This window comes from Diabrotica virgifera, chromosome 5, assembly GCF_917563875.1.
Source record: "Diabrotica virgifera virgifera chromosome 5, PGI_DIABVI_V3a".
Lineage (NCBI taxonomy): Eukaryota > Metazoa > Arthropoda > Insecta > Coleoptera > Chrysomelidae > Diabrotica > Diabrotica virgifera.
Genome location: NC_065447.1, coordinates 256,533,723 through 256,552,465, shown reverse-complemented (window position 1 = coordinate 256,552,465; position 18,743 = coordinate 256,533,723). Strand labels below are relative to the sequence as shown.

At 32.7% G+C, this 18,743-nt stretch overlaps 1 protein-coding gene across 1 annotated transcript; it reads left to right on the top strand.

Moving 5' to 3' along the window:
* Nucleotides 1–1,307: 1,307 nt before the first annotated feature.
* On the top strand, nucleotides 1,308–14,659 carry LOC114326132 (ras association domain-containing protein 8). The gene is made up of 9 exons (XM_028274374.2): nucleotides 1,308–1,443; nucleotides 1,514–1,602; nucleotides 1,844–2,136; nucleotides 3,344–3,617; nucleotides 4,136–4,276; nucleotides 4,359–4,475; nucleotides 12,379–12,518; nucleotides 12,660–12,834; nucleotides 12,938–14,659. Exons 2-9 carry the CDS (start codon nucleotides 1,531–1,533, stop codon nucleotides 13,166–13,168), a joined length of 1,443 nt encoding a protein of 480 aa, XP_028130175.2. The 5' UTR covers nucleotides 1,308–1,443; nucleotides 1,514–1,530; the 3' UTR covers nucleotides 13,169–14,659.
* Nucleotides 14,660–18,743: the final 4,084 nt, after the last annotated feature.

Below are 18,743 nucleotides of genomic sequence, written 5' to 3'. Positions count from 1 at the left end.
TCGGGAAAAATCCCTAGACATGGTAACCCTGACAAGTTGTCAAGTTGAAGTTACCACGTCAAATATCAAACAGATTCTTCTTTTTCTTCTAATTTATGTTACCTACAGTCCTACAGCTATCTTTCAAAATACCTGAAAAGCTTATATCATGGCTTATATTATAGTATTTAGTCGAATATTCGCTTTAATCCTTATTTTGGCACATATTTTATGCAACTTTATTTTTTTTTCGCTTATTTCACCTAAATTCTCAAATTATTTCTGAAATGTAAATACTATGAAGTAATACGTCATCTTAGATGTGGCAACACTGTCGAGCTGTCAAATAGAGGGCCTATATATAAATATAAAGGTCGTTTTGTATTGAATTTTATTTGACTAAATTAACACAACATTATTTATTTTATTTAGATAATAGACACTATCATTAGTAAATAAAATACACTTGTAGTAATTTGCACAGTAAACACTGACGGAACAGTGGACCAGTAAACTCCTCCTAAAAATTTCAAAATACATAAATGTATCTAGGTATACTGCAGAAACAGAATATTTCTTGAGGTATTTCCATTAAATTTTTATCTACAATGTTCATAAATGGTTAAGCATCTATTTGATCAGTACTTTCTTGAAACATTTTTTAATGCTCCAAATGAGAAATGTTTGGTTTAATTTTACGGTACTGGTACTTGTAGAATATAAATTGAAAATATTCTTTACCCTAATTATTTTTTCTAATTCATAAATTTGTCTTAAACTAACATAATAATTGCTACCTGATAACTGACTGTAATTAATAGATACTTACCTGAATTTTCATTGTTTCTTTAATTTCAGCACCTTCACCCCTTCACCTTTACCTAAATGTTGGCACTTCACTCCTCACTCCTCAAACTACAAAAATTCACTACCGTTGATTGAAATATTAACAAATAATAGTATACGGGCTATCACATTACATAAAGCCATTGGTCTTGTTATTGTTGTTTAGAAAATCTTGCTTTGTCTCTTAAAAACAGAACTTTATGCACTTTCGTTAAGAGAAAAAGAAGGTTTCTCGGAAAAATTTTTAACACACCACCACAGCATATAAAACGCGTTTATTATGCTGTGACACCACACACCATCAACAGAATACAGAATGCATGTAATAACAAACACAGAGATAGTTTAATAGGCCCTCTATTCATTGTTGCCAAAACTCAATAACCTGACCTTGCGCTACGGGGACTATGTGTGAGAGGAAGAATAAAGAAGAAGGAAGACACCTGTAAGAAATGACATTGACATTTAGTAAATGATTAAATGTCAAAGTAGTTTATTTGACAAATAAAATAAACAGGAATTAAAAGTACAAGAAAATCTAGTGAATAAAAATGTACTATTATAATATGTTTCACAACAACTTAAATACCTAAGTGATATCGTAAATATGACTTAAACGTAAGATCAAATAAATCCATACTGTGGCAAGAGAGTATATTACCTAGATACACCCCTTTATTTTTTTTAGGTATCACCAATATTACAATGGAATTGAAAGTCTGGGTGGAAGGAATTCAGCGCATAGTGTGTGGAGTTACAGAGACAACAACTTGCCAAGTAAGTTTTCTATCAGTTTGCTAAGGGATGCCTTACATTGTAACAAGTAAGGCATTCAGTAAAAATTAGAACAAAAGTACATCCATCCACTGTCAAAGTAAGGGTAAAATTATTATAAGATTGCTTGCTTAGAATGGTAATAAAAGTAAGTTTTTACACAAGGTTAGCAGTTTATGTTAGTTTCTGGTATACCTACATCATAATTGGGTTAGCTTTCTAATATTTTTTTTCTAATTTTTAGGATGTTGTCTTTGCCCTTGCTCATGCTACAGGCAAATCTGGAAGATTTACATTAATCGAGAGGTGGAGAAGTAACGAAAGGCAGCTTTCCCCCAATGAAAATCCTATGAAGATTATTATGAAATGGGGGGAGTACTCCAATGATGTTCAATTTATACTTCAACGTAGTGAGAATACCAAGCCGTTACAGCAACCAAAGGTGAAAAGTTCTGGTAGTGCTAGTAGTACCCCAACACACTGCTCAAATGTACATGATCTCTCTGACCAACATAAAGATATCAATAAAACATTTAGGTATGTAATTTAATGGTCCTAAGGCAATTCTGAAGAATAATTGGGTCAACCTAATCTAATCTAATAGGTACAATTTATATACAAAATTTTTAAATTTTTGTCAGTATTCGTGACTTTTATGTGAATTTCTAATTTAAATTATCATTTGAATACATATATATTAAAAAGTTGACCTAGTAATCCTTCAAGAAAAAAGTGGTATAATAGGCTCTACTGCAAACTAGTGAGAAGCTAGTTTCTTTCTAATTTTTATTATTTATTATTTTTAATTAATTCTGAGGCACTTTTTACTGGCATTTGATCTGCCCAAAACCACATTATATAAAATACAGTTTTGATTTGTACTTGCAATCCTTCAAAAAATGTACCTATGCATACGGGATACATCTTAAATTTACTGTACCAAAAACCATGGTTTAGTTTGTACCCTTCTTTTTTTCTGACTGCACATACTTATGTCACCAATTTCGAATTTTACACATTAAATTACTCTTCAATTAATCCAACATTTTACAAATATTAGATTAATTCTTCATCGTTTGTGTAATCAATCATAGGAAACACTGCCATTTTGTCAGAATAAAAGCAATACATAAACTTCTTTCTTCTTCTTGCAGTACCGTCTCCTATCGGAGGTTGGCTACCATCACAGCAATCTTAACTTTGTTGGCTGCAGCTCTCAACAATTGTATTGAACTGCACCCATACCACTCCCTTAAATTTCACAACCAGGAAATCCTCATATGTCCCACATTTCTCTTTCCCGAGATTTTTCCTTGGATTATGAGCCTTATCAGGGTGTACAAACAAACTAAACTTATTTAAATTCTTGTTTGACATTGTGTAAAAGTTGTATATCATTTAAATATTTATAGTGTTTGAAACTTACCACAAAATATGGCAACCTTACACAGATGCTGTTACAATTCAATGCAAATGTCATAATAATAAAGACAGCAAAATTGATTATTTTGGTGAATACCAATCACTATTTCATTATATTCGAGTATTATAATAAAAATTATGACATATTCTGCACTAATATGATATAAATAAAAGGTCGTGGAAGTATAAAAAATATAGTCTTGTTTTATAATTAATGAAAGACTCCCCTTGTTAAGTAAATTGACTCTTTACTATAGAAAAACATATTATGTCACTATAAAAGCTTCGCTTCAATAGGTATCTTACAGATATTTTTTTTCAGTGGAAGTTATTTGCCCAACTTTGACAATGTTGGCATCGTTAAAGGAATACCACAAATGAAATCTGTCTCATTGGAAGTGAGAGAATCTCGTACCAATTCTCCTCAAAGTTCTCCAAAGAAAAGCAGCTACTCAACTGGTTCTGACATATCAGATCATTCTAGTCAAAGGGTGGCGCCACCATATAAAGACCCACCTGCCCCACCTCCATACAGAGATCCACCACCACCTACGTCTTCAATTTACCGTGATAAATTAAAAAAAGGATTGGCACAAGTGAGTATTTTTTTAGTAGATTATTTATCATCCATTTAAAAACTAGAAAGAAAGTTTCAGTGACAATGACAACCAATAATTTTTGTTCTTTTTTAGATTATAAGATTTTTACAGTGACTCTATCTCTTTGCTCATATCTTTTTTGTCTTAGTATAGTGCAATCTTATATACTTTGCTCTCTTTGAAATGCGGCCTTGTTTCCTTATACTTTTGTGCAATGATTCTGATCTACCTCCAATAATTAGCAATTCTGCCAACTTGATAACAAAATCAATTAAAGCCATTTTTATATCTAAAAATTCAGCAGAAATGATGGAGCTGTTAAAAACTGCCGTCATTAGTAAAATTAGAAAAACCTTTTTCCACCATTTGGTACTCCTGCCCTAAGTCATAGGGAGTAATTATTACATTGTATATGTATACAAAGTCAAAATATCAATGAGTTAAAAAATAAAAACTCTTTTCAGTAATCTATTGTTTTTTATACCATTTGTTCGATAATATTGACATTATTTTAGGAGCCCCTCAAGAAGGATAAAGATGAAAATAGGAATAAAATTCAAGATAACATGTTATACAACACACAGTATCGAGAACTGGTAGCTCTGATAAACTACCAACGTGAAAAATTATCAACCCAACAGGCTGATCTAAATAAGGTAATTACAAAAATTTATTAGAATATTAAATTCAATCAAATCTGTTGGTATTTAATTGTGTTGTAATCAATTATTGTTTTAGTATGACGCCGAAATTGTCTTTCTAGAAGGAAAGGAGAAGGAGAAACAAAGACAATTAGATTTTATAGCTCAAGAATTAATAGCAATATCGAATATAAGCAAAAACAATCAAGATCAAGTAAGTTTTTTACTATTTTATTGAACATTTTTTTTATAACATATTTTAATTTACAATCTGCTTCATCGAAGCTATAAGTAAATAAAGTTACGTGCATAGAAATCGGCCCACTTAAAAATTTTATCATTTTTGATGTCTCATATTTTCTAAACCTGTTGGCCGATTTAAGTGATTTTTTGAACATGTTATAGCCCAATTCTTTAACAATACCACTGTAATAATATTGTTGCTAAACAGGTAAATTTTCATTGTATACCGGGTGTACCAATCAAACTGTGTTTTTTTCTCAAAGTTCGCATCATCCTGTGGAATATTGTAGCATTTATAAAATACTGAAATTAAAACCCAACTATAGCCTCAGGTTTTCTTAACATTCTGTTTTTTGTTGATTCATTCGTTTATGTTGGATAATAAAAAAGTTGGTACTTTAACAACTAGACATTCTTCATAGTCTAAGAGCTAGTGAACCCTCCAACTAACGGTCGTCCTGTAAAGCTAGAAATTTGTCTAGTGATAATTCATAGCACACCAAGGCTAAAAACCATGACCTGGCAGGCATCAGCGGTGCACGTGTATCTACCAGGTGAATCGAAAAGTGCAAATTTGGGGGGTAAAATAAACTTTCTCCTGTAAGGTTTAAATTTAAATATGTGTTTGAGTAAGTCATTTAGAAGAAATGTGTGCCATGACAGGCGATTCTGAAGAGCATAAGACCTTACCAGGCGAGGGGAAAGAATAGGGGTTTTTCCTAAAATTATTCTTTTTGCATCGAACAAATTTTTTTAGGTTTTTTAAATCATTCCAAACAAAAAAGATCTTTAGTGATTTTTCTCTTAAGTTAATAGTTTTTGTTATATAAGCGATTGAAAATTGCGAAATCGGCCATTTTTAACCCTAAATCGGACATTTATCTAAAAATTTCAATGTTGCCAAGGTACATAGATATTCTTTAAACATTGATTGATGAAATCCCGAAGAGTTTTTTGCAATAAAATATCGAAAACCCCTTTGTTTTTTGAAGTTATACTTCTTTACCGGCGATATGAGGGTGAATTTTTATATGTTAAAACCTATGATCCCGGCGCATGCGCATTATAACTTTGTTCTGATTGGATGTTCAAATGACATGTCAAAAATTATTCAATATGGCGGCTGTGGCACAGCTGTAGTTAGATTATTTATGGTTGTTTTGTTTTAAAATTTGTGTGAATAGAAACAACAAACAAAAGTTAGTTAATAGTTATACTGCCTTTTTAAATAGTTTTCATATACCTATATTTTTGGACTTTTGGACTATTTTGGACAAGGAAAACTCATTCTAATTTGGTAAGTAGTTTTTATTATAATCATATTGTAATTATACATTTGGATTAGGTTGAAATACAGTAGGGCGTCTATTATCCGAACTAATTGGGGGACATAGGTGTTCGGAAAACCGATTTGTTCGGATAATCGAACTACAATATATTGATACATATTTATAGTTATACATATTTATCCACAAGTGAATAAAAGCCATATTTATATACCTACATATTTATTTATATCTTGATAATGACAACTAGCAACTAAACAAAAAAGTGCAGTCTTTGCAACAACATAATTATTTTTTGGATACAATATTGAAGAAAATTGAAGATATTTTAAGCGTCAATTACTAACGCTTGCTCGGTATTCGAGTGCGGGACGCGGGAGTCGATAGTTCGAATAAGCGGTCGTTCGGTTGATCGACGTTCGGATAATCGACGCTCTACTGTACATTTATTTTCTCAAGAATGGGGATTTTAGAGAGAAATCCCAAATTAGGTCCGATTTTTATTTTTAAATTATGATTTTTTGGCGTAGATTTATTTATCTAGTAGGTATGTAATGCTTTGATTTACATACTTAATTTGATTACCAACAAAAGTTCTACCAATCTTCATCTAATATATTGTTTTCTTACTGTTTTGTTATATTTTAATATTTTCTTCCACAAAATTTAAACTACATAATTTAATTATATTCAAAACAACTGTCAAACAGTAAAACGTTCAGTTACCCTATGTCCTTATTTTTGGTATTGTCTTAAAAATGACATAATATGTAGTAGAAGTATAACTTCTTACGTGCGTACAAAGTACACACACATTCTTTTTTTTAATTGCTAATCAAGCGGGCGCGACACTGTAGTATAAGTGAGGACGTTTGAGTTTGCATAAATTCATTATCTCGAGAATGGGCAAATTTCAAGAGAAATCCTCAGACAGGTGGATTTTTATTTTTGAATTAGGACTTTTTGGCATATATATAATACTAGTGACGTCATCCATCTGGGCGTGATGACGTAATCGATGATTTTTTTAAATAAGAGTAGGGGTTGTGTGATAGCTCATTTGGAAGGTTATTTAATTCTCTAGTCGGTAATATAAACATTAACATAGTTATTTATACAGGGTGTACAAACAAATTTTTCTTCTATTTGTCAAATTTAATCAAAGTTAATTTAATAAAAAAAAATTTTTTGTACACCGTGTATAAATAATTATGTTAATGTTTATATTAGTGAATAGAGAATTAAATAACCTTTCAAATGAGCTATCACACAACCCCTACTCTCATTTAAAAAAGTCATCGATTACGTCATCACACTCAGATGGATGACGTCACTAGTATTATATATATGCCAAAAAGTCCTAATTTAAAAATAAAAATCGACCTGTCTGAGGAGTTCTCTTGAAATTTGCCCATTCTCGAGATAATGAATTTATGCCAACTCAAACGTTCTCACTTATACTACAGTGTCGCGCCCGCTTGATTAGCAATTAAAAAACAAAGGGGTTTCCGATATCGTATTGCAAAAAACTCTTTGGGATTTCATCAATCAATGTTTAGAGAATATCTACCTACCTTGGCAACTTTGAAATTTTTAGATAAGTGTCCGATTTAAGGTTAAAAATGGCCGATTTCGCAATTTTAAAATTTTCAATCGCTTATAGGTATAACAAAAACTATTAACTTAAGAGAAAAATCACTAAATGCCTTTTCTGTTTGGAATGATTCAAAAAACTTAAAAAAAAATTGTTCGATGCAAAAAAATAATTTTAGGAAAAACCCCTAATCTTTCCCCTCGCCTGGCAAGGTCTTATGCTCTTCAGAATCGCCTGTCATTGTAGACATTTCTTGTAAATTACTTACTCAAACACATAATTAAATTTAAACCTTACAGGAGAAAGTTTATTTTACCCCCTAAATTTGCACTTTTCGATTCACCTGGTAGATACACGTGCACCGCTGATGCCTGCCAGGTCATGGTTTTTAGCCTTGGTGTGCTATGAATTATCACTAGAAAAATTTCTAGCCTTACAGGACGACCGTTAGTCGGAGGGTTCACTAGCTGTTAGACTATCATCAATACACGGTGTTTCTAAATAAATGCGACAAACTTTAAGGGGTAATTCTGCATGAAAAAATAATGACAGTTGGCTTTATAAACGTATTTCCGCAAATGTTTCATTTCCGAGATACGGGATGTTGAATTTTTTCTTAGAAACTGACGATTTATTTATTGCTTTAAAACCAGTTGAGATATGAAAATGAAATTTGGTAGGTTTAAAGAGATAGTTATTGCGGATTTATTGACACAAAATTAAAAATTTAATATTCACCATTGGCGAACATACGGGTAATATGATCGGTCATATTGGTCAAACCCAACCATAGTTGGGTTTTAATTTCAGTATTTTATAAATGCTAGAATATTCCACAGGGTGATGCGAACTTTGAGGAAAAAACACAGTTTGATTGATACACCCGGTATACAATGAAAATGTATCTGTACAGTGGTATTGTTAAAGAATCCGGCTATAACATGTTCAAGAAATCACTTAAATCGGCCAACAGGTTTAGGAAATATGAGTCATCAAAAATGACCAAATTTTTTAAGTGGGCCGATTTCTATGCACGTAAGTTTAGTTTGAATGTTAAATACATGAGGGAGAAGCTGCCCTGTGGCAACCTTCCTATTATAGTTTTTACATTAGATCATAATATATTTATTTAATTTATTAAATCTGTGGGCCATAGTTTCTTCAGTCGTCTTGCGAATTCGGGAGAAGTGTTTAGCAGTCTTTCTTCATCTTTTAGATGACTTCTCAGTCCATCAAGGTAACTCATTGTGATCCTTTGAATTTCTTCCTCTACCAAAGGTGTAGCTAAGTCCTCGTATAGGGTTTTATTGCTTACATACCAGGGTGCGTTGAATATCATCCTCAAAATTTTTGATTGGACTCTTTGTATTATCTTGATATTTGATGGCTTTGAGCAACCCCAGAGTTGAACACCACATAGGTCCAAATTGGATTTATCATAGTTTTATACAGGAGCAGTTTATTTTCAATATTGAGTTTTGACTTTCGACCAGTAAGCCAGCTCATTTGTCGTATTTTGATGTTGATCTGGTTTTCTTGGCTTGAATGTGCCGCTTCCATGTTAATCTTTTGTCAAGGGTTAGTCCCAAATATTTGACTTGTGTGCTGACTGGTAATTGTGTATCATTTAATGTTATTATTAGACATGCATCCCTTCGGTTTGTAAATGTAACTTGGGTTGACTTCGTTTCATTTACTTTCACCTTCCATTTGTTAAGCCATGTCCCCAATTGGTCAAGGTGGTTTTGCAGTTGTGCAGACGCCATAATGGGGTCCTCATTGACAGCGATTATGGTGGTGTCATCAGCAAAATGTTGAGATTTGGGTTGTTTCAGTGGTTAGGATCATCATCATCAATGGTGCTACAGCCCTATGAAAGAGCCTCGACCTTCCTAAATCTATTACGCCAGTCAGTCCTATCCATTGCCAACCGTTGCCAGTTTGCTGCACCTATTTTGCTCCCATCCTCATCTACACCATCCTTCCATCTAAATTTTGGCCTACCCCTATTTCTACTTCCCACAGGTTGTGACATAAGGATTCTTCTAGGAGGGTTGTTATGCTGTGATCTTGCTAGGTGTCCTGTCCATCTTAGTCTTCCTATTCTTTTAAGAGATACTACGTCTTTACCACCAAATATATGTTTATATCTGTGGTATACCTCGTAGTTGTACCTCCTCCTCCAAATACCATTTTTACAGATGCCACCGAATATTGCTCTCAGGATCCTTCGTTCAAATATAAGCAGTAGGTTTTCATCTGCCTTGGAGATGGTCCATGTCTCCGATCCATATGTCAACACTGGTTGTATAAGGGTTTTGTATATGGTTATTTTTGTTTTTTGGATTAAGTTTCTGCTTCTCATATGTCTACTCAGTCCAAAATAGCATAGGTTCGCTAGGATTATCATTCGTTTGATTTCTTCCGTCATGACATTCTCCTTGGTGATCAGGCCTAAGTATGTGAATTTGTCCACCACTTCAAAGGTAGAGTTATCAACAGTGAATCGGTGACCGATGTTTCTGGCTCTATTGTTGGGTGTTAATTCCATCATCTTAGTTTTCTCCTCGTTTACTTTCAGGCCCATTTTTTTTGAGGCAGTGGTTGGGATCTTCTTCTTCTTCTTTTGCCCTTTAATTCGTCCAATTCTGAACATAGGCTTCCCCCAGTTTCCTCCATTCGCTTCTGTTTAGTGCTTTCTGTTTCCAGTGCGTTCCTCCTATCTTTTTAATGTCGTCTCCCCATCTCATCTGGGGTCGTCCTCTTGCTCTCTTTCCTGTCCATGGTCTCCATTGTTGTATCGTGCTATTCCACCTATTGTCCGTTTGTCTAGCGTTATGACCTGCGAAGCTCCATTTTAGCCTGGTTATATGTTGACCTGCGTCTTTGACTTTTGTTCTATTTCTGACCCAGTTGTTTTGCTTTTTGTCTGTCAATTTTACTCCTAACATTGCTCTCTCCATGGCTCTTTGTGTCTTTATTATTTTATCCATGTTTGCCTTGGTCAAGGTCCATGTTTGGCATGCGTATGTGAGAATTGGGAGTATGTACTGGTCAAACACTCTTGTTTTTAAGTATTGTTGTATTTTTTTATTCTTTAGGACCCATTTTAATTTTCCAAATCCTGCCCAGGCTAATCTGACCCTTCTTTTTACCTCCGCTGTTTGGTTTTCCTTATTTATTTTTATAATCTGTCCCAAATATATATAATCATTAACCGCTTCTATTGTGGTGTCGTTTAGTATTACGTTTCTATTGTCTTGTGTGTTTGTCATTGTTTTTGTTTTGGCAAAATTCATTTTTAGACCTATTTGTTCGGATTCATTTGCTAGTTCGGTTAGCATGGTTTGTAGTTCTTCAAAACTTGATGCTATGACTACTACATCGTCTGCATATCTTAGGTGGTTTAGTTTCTTTCCATTTATGTTTATTCCCATGTTTGTCCATTCCATTGTTTTGAAAACATCTTCCAGTGCTAATGTAAATAGTTTAGGAGAAATAACATCTCCCTGTCGCACTCCTCTGTTAATTGGTATGGGTTTTGTGGTTTCTTCCAATTGTACTGTCATTGTTGCTTTCTTATATATATTATGTATTAGCATTCTGTATCTGGAATCTATTCGACAGTTGTTTATAGCTTTTTCTATTGCCCACATTTCCACGCTGTCAAATGCTTTTTCGTAGTCAACGAACGCTAAGTGCAGATCTATATGGTATTCGTTAGCTTTTTCTATTAGTGTCCTAATTGTTAGAAGATGGTCAGTGGTGCTATATCCCTTTCGGAATCCTGCCTGCTCTACGGGTTGATACGAGTCCAATTTGTGTGTTAGTCTGTTGTTGATAACCCTCATGAATAGTTTATACGTTTGCGACAGCAGTGAGATGGGTCTGTAATTTTTTATGTCCTTTCTGTCGCCTTTCTTAAATAGCAGGATTGTAAGACTTTCGTTCCATTCGTCGGGTATTTCTCCTTTATGTAGACACTGATTAAACAGATTTCTTAATGTTTGTAAGATTTCTTCTTTCCCTTCTTTCAACATTTCAGCAAGGATTCCATCTGGTCCTGGTGCTTTGTTGTTCTTTAATTGTGATAGTGCTGCTTCTATTTCATAATTTTCTATTTTTGGTAGTGTTTCTGAGTTTACATTCGTGATTGTTTTCTTGATATATTCTTGAGTGTTGAAGTTTGCGTCTTTCTTTGAGGTGTATAGTTCTTTATAAAACCTTTCTACTTCTTCTGATATCTTATCTTTTCTCCTCTCTTCCCGTCCTGTTTCATCCTTTATTGAAATGAGTAGTGGTTTCCCTAAATTTGGTCGTAAGCATTTTAGACCCTTATTTCTCTCAATTAGTGGTTGGGATATCTGCGGTAAATAATAGGTAAAGGAGAGGACCCAGGACGCTACCCTGCGGTACGCCTGATTTAATGGGAAAATATGTGGAAGTTGCTGTGTTATATTCTACTTATAAGTAACGATCTTCAATGTAGGATTTCATAATTAGGTAGTAGGGGGTTGGAAGAATACTTTTGAGTTTGTATAAGAGTCCAGTGTGCCATACTCTATCAAATGCCTTTTCTACATCTAAGAATACTGCTGTGCAATATTTTTTTTCCTCAATAGCAGTAAGGATTTTTGTTATAATTCTATGAGTCTGTTCTGTTGTGGATTGTCTCTCTCTAAAACCAAACTGATGTATTTCTACATCTAGTTTAATGTCCTTCTTCAGTCTATCGAGTAGTAGTCTTTCGAAGATTTTAGACATTGTCGGCAACAAGCTGATTGGTCGATAGGATGATGATTTATTGAACATTAGCTCAGCATTAGTCGATACTTTGGGAAACTGCTTTTTTCTTTGTGACATATTTTTTTCTTTTTTCTTTTTTTACATATGTGAAGAGCCAGCAGACAGAGTATCTAAGGTCTTAAATTTGAAGATTTTAATATATTTGACAAGTTTGCCATTTAATGTATAATATATTATTTTATTTTCAGATACAAGCATTAAGTTACGTAGAAGAAGAGAATGAAATAGTTAAACAACAAGAGAAAACATTGCAATCTGAAATTACTTTACTAAGATCGAAATTGGCAAATTGTGAAACTGAATTGTTGCAGTGCAAAAATAAAATAAGGTATGATAAAGTGTTTTGGAGGTTAAGTTAGGTTACCTCACTGGGTATATTAATCTTATCCAAATTTGGGAGTTCTATGGTACACTAATAACTTTGTAGAGCAGAATCTGTTGTATAATAGTCTTACTTTATGAATTTCAGGTTACTAATGGATGAAGTACAAATCGAACAAAGAGCTCAGAGTAGAAGAGCAGATTCTCTTAAGCAGCTAGAAAGGAATATACTTATGGAAGTCGAAAGACTCCAAAAAGACATAGAGTTGGCAAAGCAAAGTACGGATTTACATCATTTGACTGCAGAAACGTTAAAGAGAGAGGTAAGAAAGCTATTTTAGGTCATATTCCAGTTTACATACTGTATGCTTTTAAACAAATATTCGTTTACATCAATTTTCGATATGTTCTGTTTTCTTCCTTTAGGTTGCTTCACTGGAGACTGCCATTTTAGAAAAGAAAAGACAAGTGGAGCACTTGGTATCGGAAATGAAAGAGGCAAACTTGGAAAGTCTAAGCATAGTGCCCCCGGAAGACATCAGGCAAATTCTGGAAGGCCCCACGAAATCTGGTAGTACTAGAAAAATGATTGGTTCTCCCAGACAGCTGGAGAACGCCGTACCTACCAATAAAAACCCTCACGGTGTTTGGGTCTAGCCGGACCGTGACGAAACTACAAAATTTTAATTTTGCTTTAAGGTAATGATCGAATCTCCAATTAAAAAAACTTACTTCAACCAAATGCTATTTCTCCTTGGTATCCAACGGTTGTGTAGACTGAGGAAGATCAAGCTGGCAGGTTATTGTTAGTTTGTTTGTATTATGTCCTGAATTGAATGTCGTAAGTTGAGAACATCACACTCTTTTGGGAATAACATATTAATTTTGTAAATGACATTCGGTTTGGGAGTAGAACCTGTTGGAAAATCAAGCTTCTTTATGTTTTTTCAAACTTAAGTATCCTGTATCTCTCACTTATCAAAAAACACGCTTATACAGTACTTACACTCTTATATTAACTTTTGGATACATCTACACATAATATTTACTGTTCCACAGTGTTGCCACACTGCATCATCTATTACTTGATGCTAAATAGATGCTACATGTCACACAGAAAAGTGTAAGTACTGTATAAACACAATATAACAACATATCCCATACGAACATAATCGAATATCAAAATGAAATTTGAAAAATTTAGTATTGATGTTTAAAAAGTAGATAAATAGAAGTAGTGAAATATATAACACGGTAGAAAATATTTATTGATGGTAGAAATTGATAAATTCAAGCATTTTGGTATATTTGAAATAAGCATGTAACGAATATCAGTGAATGACCTAACAAGGTTTATAAAGCAATGTGAAACATCCTGGCAGGGTCGCCATATAAAGAGATACGGGGTTACTACCCTGATGATGGGGTTAATTAACTGGAGGCACTACTTGTTCATAACATCTATTTATTAATTAAACACTACTAAACATGGTCTAAATATCGAATGATGAATAATGAATCACGAATAATGAATGATAGAAGAATTAGCAGCGATGCTTCTCCTGGATCTATAAATAAACTTGTAAATGTTGTTATTTAGATTGTTGACACGACTCGACCGTGAAATATTAATAATATCGAATAGCTGACAAAGCGTTCTTGAAAACTAGTGCACTATGTTGGGCAATCAGTGTCACCTAATTATTTTACAACAACCGGCGATGTTTGTTTTAAGATATTTAAAAATTAAATGAATGAGTTACTTTTATTTTGGATGCTGATATAATCCTGTACAATTGGATTATGCCAGTTGTTATTCCCAGTAGCTACAGACGTATTTCGCTGTTGTGTCACTTTTTCAAACTATATAACAGACTGATCCTGGCCAAAATAGAAAAAAATGTCGACAAGCACCTCATCCCACAACAAGGAGTAACAAAGTAAGTAGGTGGAGAGTTCAAAACAACGGCCTCCCACAGGGAAGTGTTTTAGCACCAATGCTCTTCAATATACAGGGTGATTGATCAGTAGGGTAAAGCTCAATAGCTCCGCTATAGTAATAAATAGCAATAAAAGTTAATAACAAAAATTTTAGCCACCTTTGAGCTTCACATTACAAAATTAGTTAGAATGTTACAGGGTGTTCGATAACACAGTGGCAGACCTAACTTATGTTTTTTTAAATGGAACACCCTATATTTTATTTTATATTCGAAATCCTATTAACTTCTCCATCACAAAAATATAAAGGTTTGTAATGTTATACAGGGTATTTACAAAGTTATAACCAATTTTGTATGAAAATCGTAGTAACAAGTTCAACTCCCTGTATAAATAAAAATAAGCACAACAGCAATGGTTTAATAATGCCATATTTTTTTATTTATTGTCAAAATTTTTAAGAATTATTGATATTGCTAATTTTCTTTATATTAAATACAGGGTGAGTCAAAATGCAAGTACATTATTTTCTCAGTAATGTTAAATGGAACACCCTGTATTTTATATCATTAATGAAAAGTAACATTAACGAATTTTTATATAACATTCTCTATGCCCAAATTTATTAGTTTTCGAGATATTTTCATTTTTCAGAGCAAATTATTTTAGGTGTTTAAATTTATCTAAATTTTAAGTAAGCCATGACTGAATTGACAATTGAAGATTACCGATTATCAATCCGGTAATCAATGTAACACTGTAACAAATAAAGAAATAAAAATAATTTATTAGTAATACATTTTACAAACAAAAACACAACCACTACATGCAACATTTTTGAAACAATTAAAAACTATCTTTTTATGTAAATGCAACAAATAAACAAAGAAAATTAGTAATAAATTTTACAAAAAAACACACAAACACAAAATACAATATTTTGTGAAGACAATTAAACACTACTTTTGTATGTAAATGTAACAATGTAACAAATAAAGAACGAAACATAATTTATCAGTAATACATTTTGCAAAAAAAACAGGTTTGAAAAAATTTGAAGCTACTTTTAATAAAATATTTTTAATATTTAATTACATAAGGTGTTCAAAATTATCTCCTAACACATTTATGTACGCCTAAAAACGATCATTGAATGAGCTACTTACTCTACGGAGCATTTGTAAATTAACACATCGAAATACACTTTGTATTCTATTTTTCATCTCATCCCTTGTTGTTGGAGGTATTTTATAAACTTCATTATTAACGTAACCCCAAAAAAATCAGTCCAGTTTATTAAATTCTGCTGATTTGGGTGGCCACGCTACTGGTCCATTGAAAAATGAAAGTATCTCGAAAACTAATAAATTTAGACATAGGGAATGTTATCTAAAAATTAAAGTACGGTAATGGTACTTTTCAATAGTGATATAAAATACAGGGTGTTTCATTTAAAATTACTGAGAAAATAATGTACTTGCGTTTTGACTCACCCTGTATTTGATATAAAGAAAATTAGCAATATCGACCATTCTTGAAAATTTTGACAATACGTTAAAAATTATGGCATTAATAAACCATTGTTGTTCTGCTTATTTTTATTTATACAGGGAGTTGAACTTGTTACGATTTTCATATAAAATTGGTTATAACTTTGTAAATACCCTGTATAACATAACAAACCTTTATATTTTTGTGATGGAGAAGTTAACAGGATTTCGAATTTAAAATAAAATATAGGTTGTTCCATTTAAAAAAACATAAGTTTGGTCTGCCACTGTGTTATCGAACACCCTGTAACATTCTAACTAATTTTGTAATGTGAAGCTCAAAGGTGGCTAAAATTTCTGTTATTAACTTTTATTGCTACCTATTACTATAGCGGAGCTATTGAGCTTTACCCTACTAATCAATCACCCTGTATACACAAACGACCAACCTACGCCGACTGAAAACAAGCATTTCCTCTATGCTGACGATCTCGCAATATGTGCTTTGAAGAAGTGGAGGAGAAACTGGAAACTGCCTTAAAAACAATGACAGATATCTGCAGAATTCCCTGAGACTCCAAATCGCTTGGGTGTCTGCGTAACTTGGAACCATATGGGAAACTTTTTTAATATCAATTTTACCAAAAAAAAGTTATTCTTTATAAAGTGCTCTGCATAGTCTGAAACCTAAGACGCAATCATCAGATATCAAATTTTATCAACAGTATACGAGGTATGTCAAAAAATTTGAATTTCGCTCAAGAGTAAAGTGCCTTTATATTTCACAATATCGAAAATTGTCATTGAAAAAAGTTGTTTGTAATGAAAAATAATCTGCATTTACACTCTTCTAATTGAAAGAAAATTTTTCTCAAATCACGGACACCCAACAATTTATGATAGCTCCGTTATTATTAATTTTTCGAAAAAACGTTATTCTTTATAAAACGTTCTGCATAGTCTAACAACTAAGATAAAATTATAAGATATTAAATTTTGTCAATTTTATACCAGGTATGTCAAAAAATATGAATTTCGCTAAAGTACCTTTATTTTTCACAACATTGAAATTTGTTATTATAAAAAGTTGTTCAGAATTAAAAACTATGTTTCAATATGCAATTGCATACTTCTAGTTGAAATATTGTGAACTGTAAAGGTATTTTACTCTTGAGCAAAATTCATATTTTTTTTACATACCTCGTATAAAATTGAAAAAAAATTGATATCTTTGCATCTTATTTTTTTGACTATTCAGATATTTTTATAAATATCTTTTTTTCGCAAAATTAATAATAACGGAGTTATCTTAAATAACAATGATGTTGGGTATCCGTAATTTGAAGAAAATTTTCAAAATTTTTCAAAATTTATCTCAATGACAATTTTTGATATTGTGAAATATAAAGGCACTTTACTCTTGAGCGAAATTCATATTTTTTGATAAAATTTGATATCTGATGATTGCATCTTAGGTTATAGACTATGCAGAGCACTTTATGAAGAATATTTTTTCGTAAAATTGATATTAAAAAAGTTTCCCATATCGTTCCAAGTTACGCAGACACACTGTATATGTAGAAATTGGTAATAACCAGCGCAAAAGAGATGCACATATTTAATCTATGGTTTTAGCAAGCCACTACAAGCAATACCCATCTGTGTTGTGATCGGTATATATGCCGTAGGTATACGGGAAAGGCACAGGAGAACACGCAGCTTAGTGACCTGTGACCAATAGGTTGAAAAGTGATTTTTCTGGATTATACTGTGGCGATGAAAGACAGGTTGTATTTTCTTTGAACGTCAATCGGGCGCTGTTTTTTTTTATTGAAGCAATCGGGACGTGTTTCAATCTCAGTAGCTTCCCTTTTAAAATTTATTTCATGCTCTGAGCAGATTTTAAAAAATACAATTTCCATATGGACGTCAGAATTGCGTCTATGTTGTGTTACATCATGATAATTTATTATTAAAAGAACTTGCAAGTTGTACTGCGTTATTTGAAGTATATTAAAATGCTGACATAAAGGCATCTATAAAAAAATTGATGATACTCCGGTTCCTCTTATTAGAAAATGTTTATGTATGTGTGCTCTCTATAATAGCCGGAGTGTCTCTTGTGCCATTTCAAGAGCTTGTATTTATATCTATCTTACCGTAATAGCAAAATAAATACCACTAGGCATCGTACTAGATTCACTTACTTTTTAAATAAATGGTACCAAATGACAATCATTCTTTGTATTGACTGATTAATGTCTCGACGTTGAGCATGCCCAAACCATCTCAACCTATGCTCTCTCATCGTAACATCAATTTGTGCCATCCCTAGACTTTTTAAGGCTCTTAATTTTATCATATTTCATTACTCCTCTTTATACATTTAAGCTTCTACTTTCCGCCATATGCATTCGTTCTGTATTTCGTATTCAGTTCCCAACACTTTGTCTGACCACCACCAGGTCTGTTTATTCTCAAACTTGTCTCCTGAGGTTTTTCCAAGTATTTCAATAGCAGTATTTCTAACGAGACTAGCCATCTTCCTCCAAATTATATTAGGAATTCCTTTTATGTTCCAAAACATTTTTCCTACTATTTTGTCCTGAATAGACCTTTTTTCTCATCTTTTAACATGCACCACCTGATTTTTTGTAGCCCTCTCCGACTTTATTCTATCACTCGTTCTCAGAACTTCTACGTCCTTCATTTCTTTATTAGCAAATATACCAACTCGATTCCTAGTGTTACTTTGGCCTAATGAAGCTTTTTCGGCTCTTAGATATTTGGTCCTTTAGCAA